Source organism: Gadus morhua, chromosome 16 (assembly GCF_902167405.1).
Source record: "Gadus morhua chromosome 16, gadMor3.0, whole genome shotgun sequence".
NCBI classification, from domain to species: Eukaryota; Metazoa; Chordata; class Actinopteri; order Gadiformes; family Gadidae; genus Gadus; species Gadus morhua.
The window spans coordinates 2,789,393-2,802,199 of record NC_044063.1 but is presented as its reverse complement, the minus strand read 5'-3'; the positions used below and the strand labels follow the sequence as shown (position 1 = coordinate 2,802,199).

Here is a 12,807-nt window from a genome sequence, read left to right as displayed (position 1 = left end):
GAGCAGGGGGTTAGCGATGTGGTGGTGGGTGGGGGCTTGGGGGGGGCTGGGGGGAGTGACGGGGGACGGGGGGGGGGTTCCCTCACCGGTCACCGTTACACAAGCAATGAAACTAAAAGCTGAAAATAAAAAGAATAAATCACATAATAAAAAGGAACACACTGGAGGCCAAACGAAAGCCCAAACGCCGCCAGGTGCGTCGTAGCACAACGCAGCACCGCCCCTCCCGGCACGTAGCATCGTCCAGTGTTAATTAATACTAACTTAATAAATCAAACAAAAAAATATCTGTGTGATGACTTTTTTGTTGTGTTTTTCTTTATATATATCCGCAGCCCGTCCGCCCGCGATGTGTAGATCTGCGCCTCTTGCAAAAGGCAACTCTTCTCTCGTGACAATCCTCTTCTTGGTTTCTGTTTCTCTTCAGTTGTTTGATTAGTATCTGCATTCACCCCCCCCCCCCCCCCCTCTCACACACACGTGCACGCACACAAACACCTTTCTCACGCTCTCAGCATGGGCTCCCATCATGTCACACACGCACGCACACACACGCCACGCACGCACACACACACGTCCATTCTCTTGCAGCACTGCTGGACTCGCGGCCCCAACCACCTGGCGGGGGGGGGGGGGGGGAAGGAGGGGTGAGGGAGGGGGGCCTCTTGTTGGAGAAGATGAACCTGGCTCCAAGCACTGAGTCCAGACATTCAGACACAATGGGTCCATTCACACACATGTCTGATAGCGTGGCCGATTGGGGGGGGGGGCGGTGGGGGTGGGGGGGCTGCGAGGGCGGCGCCCCCAACTGGTCGGAGGACCGCAGAAATTGCGCTATGGTTCATCTCGGTTCATAATTACCGCTTTTTGTGTGTTGTTGTCGTGGTCGATTCCCGCCGTTATCTGTGTGTTGGGATCGCCGGGATCTCTGGATTAGGATTTTGTGTCCGTGGTTCTCCGGGCGGAACGTCGCGCCGCTCGTGTTTTTGTTCTGGTCTGAAGTTAAGTTTCCCGTTGGGTTTTGTGTGGTGGTCGCCGACGGCGCCGGTTACGCGGCGGGCCGTGGTCGTCGGCGCGTCCCGCCACGCGTTTTCGATGGAGATGTTTTTTTGCAACATGTAGCCACTCATTCTCATTCGCACCCACTCGCCGACTCAGCCCGCCCGCGGCCACGCCACCCTGGACGCCAAATGAAATCCGCACTTTCTTCCTCCTTCGGATAAAGATGCTGCCATGGATCCCGCGAGCCAAGCACAATGGATCTAATTCTTTCACACTCTCGCACTCTTTCTCGCTCTTTCTCTCTAATTTTTTTTTATGTTGAACAGAGTGCTGCGTCGCAAACAAAGCTCCAGAGTACCCCGGAGAAAGCCCTCTAGAACTGGAACCCCTCTGCGGGCACGTTGGTGGAGGAGTTGAAGCCGTAGGTGCCCCCCTGGATGGCCTCCGGGACCAGCGCGTTGTCCTCGTCGATCTGGAACCACAACACGGCGTTAGAGCTACAGCTGGCCCACTAATCCGCTTTTAATCATACTTCAAATTTATGGTCAATAATCCATTTTTTTTTTTTTAAGAAAATCGATTATTGAAAAAAATGTTCATTTATTTTCTTTTTTTAACGAGTAAAAGCATCATGGCAGCATGCACTGAAAAAAAGTTAGTGTTTAGAGTTTGCCTAAAGTCTGTGGCAACCTAATTTTGCTTTGTTAATCATTGTTAATCTTCAGATTAAATCCTAACAAATAATATTTATTTAGGCCCAATGGTCCAGCCCTAGTTAGAGCCGCTGCCAGGTCACATGACTGCTGAAGGCCCAGTCCACCCACTAAACTAACACTCCCTTTAAACAGGCCCTCGAAAACCACCTCATCAACATCGCTTCCCATCCTCCATTAAATTATTCCTAGTTTTATCTACCTATTTGTTTTTTAGCTACCCATTATACATATATATTTTTTTTTACTTCTATCCGCTCTTATTAAATAATTTTATTTTGTGTTCACTCTGTAAAACGTCTTTGAGTATTAAGAAAAGCGCTATACAAGTTTCATTTATCATTACTACACTACAGGGATTCTTTACTGGGAGGTTCAGCATGTCAGTTAATTATCGACCGACCATCTAACCCAGGAAGGAAACAGGACGGAGCCATTCTTAAAGTGAGGAGGAGACTCCGCCCTCATGACGCAAGCCAAAAGGTCACTCACATCATCAGAAGAGAAGAACTGGTCGATGATTTCATAGGCCAGCTTGTAGATGTCTTCATTTTCATGGTTCTGCAGCTGCTCCACCTTCTCCAAACCTTGGGTGACAAGCAGGTCACATTCACATCATTATTAGGATTTTAGTATATGCTACACGTGAACCTCCTAAGATGGCGAAATTTGATTGGTTTGCTATCTCGGCATATTGGGCAATACCCCATGATTGAGATCTCAAACTCGGGATATTGTTTATCTCAAAATGTCAGTTGTCATGCTAATAAAAAAAAATCCCGGCAAAAAGTGTTATCTTGTTTATTTTTTCAGTCTTATAGTGTGAATAGTGGGGAACTGCATGTTAGTCACTTCACTGTGATACAGGAGCCTTAACATGTCGTTTGTGACTGGTCGGTCACAAACTACATGTTAGTATCACACCACTGTGATACAGAAGCCTTAACATGTCGTTTGTGACTGGTTGGTCACAAACTACATGTTAGTATCACACCACTGTGATACAGAAGCCTTAACATGTCGTTTGGACTGGTTTGTCACAAACTACATGTTAGTATCACCTCACAGCGTTACAGAAGCCCTAACATGCAGTTTGTGAGTGGTTTGTGAGCGGTGATGGGAGGGGCCTCACTGACCTCCACACTCTTCGATGAGGTTGGCGATGGTCTCCGCCTCGTCGTCGGCCATCTTGAGGATGTTGCTGAGGCCGTCGAGCACGACCTGCACCACCTGGGCGTCCTTCACCGTCAGCAGGTTGCAGAACGGCGGGATCACCTGCTTCTCGATCAGGTGGGCCACCTGGTGGGAGGAGGGCGCAGGTGAGACCGGAGCCTCGGTGACAGAGAGCGGAGCGCTCGGTACAGGAGAGACCGGAGCCTCGGTGACAGAGACCGGAGCGCTCGGTACAGGAGAGACCGGAGCCTCGGTGACAGAGACCGGAGCGCTCGGTACAGGAGAGACCGGAGCCTCGGTGACAGAGACCGGAGCGCTCGGTACAGGAGAGACCGGAGCCTCGGTGACAGAGACCGGAGCGCTCGGTACAGGAGAGACCGGAGCCTCGGTGACAGAGACCGGAGCGCTCGGTACAGGAGAGACCGGAGCGCTCGGTACAGGAGAGACCGGAGCGCTCGGTACAGGAGAGACCGGAGCGCTCGGTACAGGAGAGACCGGAGCCTCGGTGACAGAGACCGGAGCGCTCGGTACAGGAGAGACCGGAGCCTCGGTGACACAAAATGCATTCTAAATGATGTCGCCTTTTTTTCCCTCCAGCTGACATGCCTCTCAAATTGTGTAGATGGAGGCATTCCTCGTATTTCTTTAAATACGCTCGAGTTGACGGCGTGTGTCAAGAATCACTTGTTCAGAGTTCACCTAGACACCTTGCCAATAATAAAAAAATTTAAAAAAAATCGATAGGGTGTGGCTGGAAAAAAATCGGACTTTATTTTCAGTCCAAAAAGCCGAGCCCTACAGGAGGGGCCAGACCACCCCCCCCCCCCCCCCTCCAGTATGACTGCCCTCAGACCAACGGCGATATCCACCACCCCAACACAGCGAGGCCAAGCGGAGCCCTCACCTGGTCCTTCCTCCCGCTGATGGTCAGGTTGCTGATGGCCCAGGCAGCCTCCTTCTGGGTGCCGAAGTCCCCCTGAGGACGCACAGAGGGATGTTAACGCCATGGAGACGAGCGCGGGGCAATCGATCAAAGTTAGATGGCGACTTCAAACTAATAATCAAGTTGAAACCATTACTATTATTATACATTCTTTTGGTATATTTATTTGATTCATAAATGTTTTATAGAAATGTTTGTCGAAAATTTAAGATTTGAACATTTTCTGATTGAATATTTGGTATTTTGGAGAAATACTGAATATATGAATCTTGTTTTTTAAAATAATAAAGGTGACTTCAACATTGCCAATAATAATCCTGCCCATGGCTTCCCCCTGAGCGGGCGGTTAGAGCTGGCGCCTCACCTTGTCCAGCAGGTGAATGATCATGGCCACCAGCTTGGCGTCGATGACCGCCTGCACCTGCTGCTGGTTTCCCGCCGTGATGTTTGACAGGAACCACACCGCCTCCTACAGGACGGGAGGGACAACACAGTGCTGCCGTCACCACAGGGCCTCCGTGCTAAGCTCCGGCGTTCCAGCGTTCGCAGTCCGGATCAGAGCCCGCCCGCCGCCCGCTGGGGAGCGGGCGCCGGGCGGTGCGGTAGGAGGGGTCGCTCCGGGCGGGGCGGGGGCCAAACGAGGCTCTAATCACCGGCCGGGCCCCGGGGGGGCCTCTGAACGGGGCGGGCCCGGCCTCAGATGCACTTCTGTTTCCGCAGCGACCCGTTGGCCTGCAGAGCCCCCGCACCCCCCCGGTGGCTCACGCACACACTCACACGCCTACTCTGCCCCCCCCCTCTGCTACACACCGCTGGTCCTCTTCACCGTCCCACGGCGGGCCGGCCCCCCTAGCTCTGACCTTAAACCCCCCCCCCCCGTGTTCTAAGACAGTCACACCAGCGGCCCCTCCTCGTTTCATCACTCCGGACGCGGCCCCCTGTGTGTGTGTGTGTGTGGGGGGGGGGGGTACCTTGTTGATCTTCTCCTTGGGGTGCGTCAGCAGGGAGGGGAAGTGGCTCAGGGCGTCACAGTTCAGGACCACCTGGGTCTGCTCGTCTGTTCCCGTCACGATGTTCCCCACGGCCCGGAGCGCCGCCGTCTGGGGGAGGAGTCAGAGGGGGGCGGAGTCAGTGGGGGAGGGGTCAGTGGGGGAAGGAGGAGTCAGTGAGGGAGGAGTCAGCGGGGGAGGGAGGGAGGAGACAGCGGGGGAGGGAGGGAGGAGACAGCGGGGGAGAGGGAGGAGTCAGCGGGAGAGGGAGGAGTCAGCGGGAGAGGGAGGAGTCAGCGGGAGAGGGAGGAGTCAGTGAGGGAGGGAGGAGTCAGTGAGGGAGGGAGGAGTCAGTCGGGGAGGGAGGAGTCAGTCGGGGAGGGAGGAGTCAGGGAGGGAGGAGTCGGGGAGGGAGGAGTCGGGGAGGGAGGAGTCGGGGAGGGAGGAGTCGGGGAGGGAGGAGTCAGTGAGGGAGGAGTCAGTGAGGGAGGAGTCAGTGGGGAGGGAGGAGTCAGTGGGGAGGGAGGAGTCAGCGGGGAGGGTGGAGTCAGCGGGGAGGGTGGAGTCAGCGGGGAGGGAGGAGTCAGTGGGGGAGGAGGGAAGTACAAAGACAAATAGAAGAACCGAAATTTGGTTTGCCTCTGACCCGCGGTGCAGTAAGTATAAAGTATAACATTTGGTCAGATGAAATAAAACAGGTGAGGCAGTGTTGCCAGATTGGGCCATATTTCCCACCCAATCTGGCAACACTGTCAGCATAGCACGTTGGCCTCAACGTTGTTGTGTCATGTTTAGTGTCAGGGACCTTCTCTGGACCACAGGGGTCCAGCCCCCCCTCAGACCGGACATTAAGAGGTCATCCTTCAGGACATCTAAAAGTATATCGACTCGATAAAACTTTGGATGTTCTACTCAGGTCTGGGTCTTTCTTCTCCAGCTCCTGAGGAGGCAGGGTGACCTCCAGGGACGCCCTCCATACCTGAACTTTGACCTCTTGGTGGCTGAGCAGGGGCACCAGGTGGGGCACGATGCCCGAGTCGATGACCATCTGGATCTGCTCGTTGCCGGCGTCCGTCAGGTAGGACAGGGCCCACACCGTGTCGACCAGGATCTGAGGGGAGCAGAGGAGGCGTCAGAGGCGTCAGGGGCGCGGCGAGGACTTAAGTAAAGGAGTACATAACGACCCGATGCAAGAGGCGGGGATACTCACACTGACATCGGTGTGGTGGATCAGCACGCACAGCGCCGGGAGGATCTGAGGAGGAAGACAAATGGAAGAGCGTCAAGTAACGGCGCGCACTGAACCAACTTCCATCCATCCATCCAGCCATAAGGTCAGAGGTCAGAGTTGAGAGCTGCTGGTGGATGCCTAATCACCACCAGCAGTCATTTGATTATCCAGTGGGGCTAAACCCAAGCATAAAAAGTGTTTGCGGGAGTCTGTGTGAGGCAGAGACAAAGTGCAGCGGGTCACATTAACGTTGAACGGTTTTGACGCGATACAACCCCGACAGCTGTGGAGGAGGAGCACACCTCCACTTCCTGCTGCCAGACTGCTCAGAGTCCCCTCACTTGACTAGCAGCGGACTAGCGTCTGAAGGACCACACGTTCACCAATAGATCCACCATTCCCTTGGGAGCCAATATTTGAAAGAAACGTAATTTCAATGGGAATGTTGGAGTTAAAGTAAATTTGGCTCGGGAGGTAGAGCGGGTTGGCTGGCAACCGGAAGGTTGCTAGTCTGATTCTCGGCTCCTCCGAGCTGAGGGACGCAGTGAGCTGGCTGTCGCCCTGCATGACTCCGCCCTCGAGGTGTGAACAAATGGGTGAATGTAGGGCATAGGGATGCAAACAATTAATCGATTATCGATTAATTGTCGATAAGAGATTACTCGATTAAAATAAATTACTTGCAATTAATCGCGTTTTTAACCCGTAATTCCCCACCCGTCCACGTGAGGGCGCGCTTGACGCCAGGCGTATTTGACGCACACGCGGGAACGCAAGCGGGAACACAAGCGAAGCAGGACAAGACCAACGAAAAGCGGGACACTGACACGATGAAGAGGGCAAAACGGAGTGCAGTATGGAGCCACTTTAAGTTGGTTAATGACGCCAAAGATGCCAAATGCACAATATGTGGAAGTATTTTAAAGTACAACAACTAAACGACTTTGTTGAATTACCACCTAAATGTGTCACATTCAGAAGGAAATTCAGCTTCTCAGAAGAATTGCCGCTTATCAATTAATCGCTCATCGATCGATAAGATGAAACAACTATCGATTAATGAATTACTCGATAATTTGCATCCTAGTAGGGCACTGACCTCCTGGATGGTCTCCATGGGGGGCGGCGGGTCCTTGTGGCGGCAGAGGTTCACCATCACCCAGGTGACGTTGCGGAGGAAGGTGATGGGGATGGAGGGGCTGATGAAGGACAGAAGGGGCTTGACCACGCCCAGGCTGATGACGTAGTCTCTGCACTGCGGGCCGTCACCTGGAAGGACACACCTTTAAATTCAGCAGGGGACTTACAATAACTACATGTCTCCGAAGAAGGAGAAATCACAATATACGGCTGTCGGTACAGTAAGGATGTTCATAGAACCAAGTGCCAAGCACTAACTATCACTAGGTTAACCCATTCCCCGAAACAACAAAGATAGCTAGGATAAGATGCTACACAACGCTGAGTAGCGTTTTTAAGTGCCAGGATGTACAACATACACTAAGTGTGTAAAAGGGGTGTGGGGTGGTAAGAGGGGTGTCTAGGTGAACTCTGAGCAAGTGAGTCTTGACACACGCCGTCAACTCTAGCACATTTAAAGATATACGAGGAAGGCCTCCCTCTACACAATCTGAGAGGCAGGTCAGCCGGAGGGAAAAGATGGCGGCATCATTTAAAATGCATTTTGCAAAAGCTTAAACAAGCTACTGCCAGCGACCGTAACGGCGGCGCCAGATCACTCACCGATGATGTTTCCCAGGGCCCAGACGGCCTGCTCGCACACGTTCTGGTGGGTGGAGTGGAGCAGCCTCAGGAACAGAGGCACGGCGTCTACAGGTGAAAGCAAAGCGGTCACACACGGCCCCCACCACCACCAGCCCCGGGATCACCGCGACCACGGCCGGATGTGAAACCCTCACACATCCTGAGCACGGCTCCGTCGCTCACATCCGCCCGCCTCCCCCGCTCAACAGAAAAGCATCAGGGGGGGGGGGGGCATGTCATACTTTCACTTTTTAAGATTCATATTGAAGGTTTTTATCTGTTATATTTAAGAGTGAGTGAGACCGGAAGGTTATGGGAGAGAGGGGTAGACATGCCGCAAAGGACCCCGGGTAGGAATCGACCCCGGGGGCTCGCTGCGGTACGGACTGGGCCTTCAGTGGTACGCGCTCTACCCCGCCACGTGCACGTCATCCTGGTCAAACACCAACAGGTGTATACTCACTGGACTGGACCACGGCCTGGGTCTGCTCGGAGGTCCCTGACGCGATGTTGGTCAGCGCCCAGGCAGCCTCGAACTGGAGGGAGGGGCTGGGGAGAGGAGAGAGGTGTGAGCGAGACACCGCCACTGGGGGGGAGGAGGCCCTCACACCCAGCAGGGACGCCCACGAGTCAGTCATATGCTGCGGTCGCTCAAACGTGAAAACAGAACCCATTTGCAAAGCCGTGCAGCGCCCTGCTAAGACATGTAGGCCGGGCTGAACCCCCACACGCACGAGAGGAGAACAACAACACCGAAGCCAAGATGAGCTCCCCGCGCCGAGGAGGAACCCGCTCGGTCATCAGCCTGCTTGGTTCTCTGTGCGACCTTACACTCGGCAGACGATTTTATCCAAAGCGATACAAAATAAGTACACTTGTCAGAAGAAGTGAAACAACTTCAGGCCTCCGTCGGTACAGTGAGGATGTTAATAGAACCAAGTAACAATTGTTCGGTTTACCATTTCCCGTATACAACAAAGATAGCGTGAATAAGCTGCTACACAACCAAGTACGACATACAATAAAGGTGTAATCCATTTGTATGGTACGCCGGTACGTGCTAGTCGTAAATCTCCCAGCTTTCTTGTGCTATTTCATGGAGGAACCCCCCCCCCCCCCCCATTCGGTCCCACTCGCTATTCAATTGCTAATTTATTCACACGAACAATTTATGCGTTGCACGGTCCGGCTGTTTATGCAATGCAATTTAAAGTTGTGCCGTTTGTTTTCGAGCTGGTTTGCTAAAGAGGCTAATGGAGCTAACAATAAACGACGACTAGCCAAGTGCTGCAAGACAGGAAATGACGTCACGTTCTCGCTGGAGCAGGTCGGACGCACCGGCGCACCACACAAACGGACACCACCATCAGTGCGTGGAAGAGGTCGCTGTACAGAGTCTAGGTGACCTCTGACCCCGCGAGTCCTTACTTGTCATCTCTGTCCAGACAGTGCACGAGGATCGGCAGGATCCCGGACTTGATGAGGTCATCAATGGGGGGGTTCCGGTCACTGGATAACAACTTCCTGGAGAGACAAAGGGGGGGGGGGGGGCGGGGCTGTCAGAGGCTGTTGACCAGAAACGTGCAGCATTTGTTCGACAGGGGCAATACCTAAAATAAGTAATGGCCAACCACAGAGGAGAAGGGACTGGACAGAAAAAGGGAAGGATTGAACGCTCCCGACGGATTTCACAAACGCTCGTGAAATCCGTCAAGCTGGCTTTCAAGAGATTCATGTTCAGTATTTATTTGCAACCTGTGACCGATTGAAACAAAGTTTGATCATAAGTTATGAGGTCACTGACCTTACAATCTCACGTGTGAATCAGTCCATTCAAAACATTCAAATCAACAAAGATAGCCGCGCTGAGGCCTGGCTGATGCAATGCAGGGTGCGGTTTTGATACCCATTTAACAACGTACTAGAGTGCCGTTGGTATGTTTTTAGACGAGGGGTGACGGGGCAGAATACCCCGCCAAAAAAAAACGGTGTTGAGGAAATCAAATCACTCAACATCCGAAAGGCCAAAGAGAAAGGGCAACAAGAGGCTGGGCCCACGTGGTGCGGAGGGGGGGGGACGTACCTGGCAGCCTGGACTGCACTCAGCTGCACACCCTGGTTATCACTGGTGGCATTCTGCAACGCAACAGACACTGGTCAGGAGAGCACCGTGACATAGGCTCCATCACATCGCTGGCTTTACACGCCCACACACGTAAATTAATCCCGTCCAACAGCGAAGGACAGTAGACCGCTAATCATAGAGACGTTAACCCAAGTAGGGTGATGAAGAAACAAATGTCGAAACTTACTTGTACTATTGCTTCAAGAGAGGTGTTTTGCTGAAAGACAGAGGAACAACGTTTGTTAGCAAGCATGCAATCCATGTCAGAAATACACTTGGGAGAACAAAACACACACACACACACACACACACACACACACACACACACACACACACACACACACCTCTCAAATCAAGCAACGCAGGCATGGATACATTTCCCAAACCCCCGCAGACAACAGCCAGACCGTCACAGCCGGGCTATGGGAACCCTCTGCAGAGTCGATGCTCGCAGACACCCTAGGGAGTCTGCACCCCAGTTTTCTGCAAGGTCTCCTCTAGCTATACAGTCAGGATACGGTAAGCGTAGTCCTTTAAATCATGAAGTCTTAAAACACACACAAAATAAGACTCAGTGCTATTCTTGGCTCCCTTTGATTGTTGGACTGTATGCTGCATGTCTCATTCTCCGGCATTAGGCAGATTATCTCAGACTCTTTCAATTACTCTCCATATGGTTGCCTACTGGTCTCGATTGCCCGTTGATTTGAAGGGGGGGGGGGGGGGGGGGGGGGACCGGAACACATTCTGGTGTCCTCGTAGCTAATGTCGTGTTGTTGGATGTTGGAACAAAATGGATGCATGTATCCAACGGGTACACCACGGGATCATCGAAAGGAATAATTTGTTCAGTAATCAATTTGAGCTTCTGGATTGAGCTGTCTTACACATTGTGACCCAATCATCTGAAGTACCTTCTCCCACACACACACACACCCCCCCGACCCGCTATAAAACTAACAGCTAGCCATGGTTCCAAGTATCCAAGATAAATTGGAGCCATTAAGTCACATCACAGCACAGGAAAACCATCCGAATACCGTGTGACGCCTGGATACATGCGCCGTATGGAAAACAAGAGCTGTAAACAACGGTTGTTGGTGTGCTTTAATGACAACATCTAATTTTAGGCTATTTTAGGTTTGTTGATGTAAATCAAGGTTACAAAACTCTAATCCTGTTCCAATCCCTAATGCTTCAGCCTGAGTAAAGTTTGACGTGTTTAGTGCCATGGACTACACTGCGGAAAACAAAGTCTGAAAACCCAGGACTGATTTAGAGGCACAATACAGTGCATTACTTTTACTTAGTAGAGTAAAGCCCAACGAGATGGTCCAAGCCTGCTCATCTACCACACAGCGGGGATCCCATGATACAACCCTCCCCTCCCAGAACTAGAATGCTACAGGCGGACAGATTCAATGAAAGATGAGGGGGGGGAAAGTGAGGTTGATCAATACCGATCGGAAATCTCCATCAGCATCAGAGTCCTCACAGATGTCCTCGTGAGGAACATTTCTCCTTTTTAGAAGGTGTTCATCTCGTTTGTTCTGTGGGGGGGAGAGAGATGCAGAAGAGGTCAAACCATTTGAAATTCCCTAGCAAAGACGAACCAACGGGATTCACAGTTTACATTTTTGGGGGGTGTTCTTGACAGCAAAAAAAAGGTGTTTACTATGGTTACCTTTCGCAGTTCCACAACGACTTCAGTCCTTTGTCTTCTCATAGTCTGCAGAACAAGATGCAAAATACTTTGGTCATGGCTTCATCCAACAGTACACAGTAACGTGACAGACATAGAACTGCATTGTAGTGCATGTTAAAGACCAGAGTTTGGAGCGGATCTCTCAGATCAGGCAATGCAGCGACCAAAAGTGCGTCACTTTTAACACAACTTTGCGTCATATGACATGGCAAAGACAAGCACTCGTTGTACATATCCCTCAAGATGTAGATCATATACACATTCTATAGGTTATCAGTGTGTCTGTCACAAAAATAGTTTCAAATGGGATCATACATGGAATCGAGAACGTTTTGTAAATCTTAATCGGGACGTTTTGTCGTCTACATCCTAAAATGGGACTTAACGAATGAAGCAATAGATGTGTTGCTTCCTGGCTGCCATTCCACACAAACCCAACAGATAAACGCACCACCGTATAAAGCGGCTGCCCTGTGTCGCACTGGCCTCGCCATGTACTTCAGCCGGGTACATGTTCTAACTTCACCCAGGGGTTGTCTGGATGTGTTGGGAGAGCCTACGAAGGGCTGATGGCTACCTCGATATAAACCGACTTCTGTATGAAAAACTAACGCAAAGTAAGTTCCCTCGTACTCATGTCGCCTGCGGTGTGTGTTCGGACGCACTTCGGTATAAATGCAGTAGCAGTCCCCTCAGTATTTCTATCGAAAAAACAACCAAGTTATCGGATGAGCTAACAGGCTAGCCGGATTCCGCCATTGTTTTTGGTGGTGAAGACGGGGGATGGGTGGCTCTGCACCCAGCAGCAACGACCAGCAGGCTGCACGGCGGCTAACGCGGAGCTAACTAAGCGGAGGCTAAACCACCGGGGCAGCGTCCGTACGCTACAGCCCGGGCTGAACACCGGCCTCCCGATGGGGGGATTTGAGTTTTAAAAAACAACCCTCATCACACGTCATGTCACGTCTTTTCGGGGGAACACTTGGGGAGAAAGTGAAGGCCGAACTAGTTGGGGACATGCTGTAGTGAACGTCACTAGCCGCCGTGTCCCCGCGGGCCCCTCTAGCGCCGAGCTAACAGGAAGCTAACTCCCTTAGCCTAGCTGCTCCACACAGGGCCACGTAACGTCTTTAACCCAGAATAACACGACAGGAGGTCCAGG

At 52.0% G+C, this 12,807-nt stretch overlaps 4 protein-coding genes across 3 annotated transcripts in view; 1 reads left to right on the top strand and 3 right to left on the bottom strand.

Moving 5' to 3' along the window:
• LOC115560668 (vitellogenin-2) overlaps window positions 1-12,807 on the top strand; it is a 434,163-nt gene that overhangs the window by 185,386 nt on the left and 235,970 nt on the right.
• LOC115560655 (uncharacterized) overlaps window positions 1-12,807 on the bottom strand; it is a 553,265-nt gene that overhangs the window by 454,659 nt on the left and 85,799 nt on the right. The gene's annotated exons all lie outside the window — the stretch shown is intronic.
• Window positions 1-12,807, bottom strand: part of LOC115560686 (caspase-1-like) — a 158,848-nt gene that overhangs the window by 107,066 nt on the left and 38,975 nt on the right. The window lies entirely within an intron of this gene.
• On the bottom strand, window positions 878-11,669 carry kpna4 (karyopherin alpha 4 (importin alpha 3); the record flags this gene model as incomplete). The annotated part of the gene is given in 16 exon segments (XM_030380169.1): window positions 878-1,474; window positions 2,208-2,302; window positions 2,852-3,014; window positions 3,793-3,864; window positions 4,196-4,300; window positions 4,803-4,931; window positions 5,800-5,931; window positions 6,031-6,075; window positions 7,151-7,320; window positions 7,795-7,881; window positions 8,279-8,364; window positions 9,244-9,339; window positions 9,899-9,951; window positions 10,128-10,157; window positions 11,401-11,490; window positions 11,625-11,669. Coding segments are annotated over 16 exon segments (1,497 nt in total), but the record flags the coding sequence as incomplete, so codon positions are not given.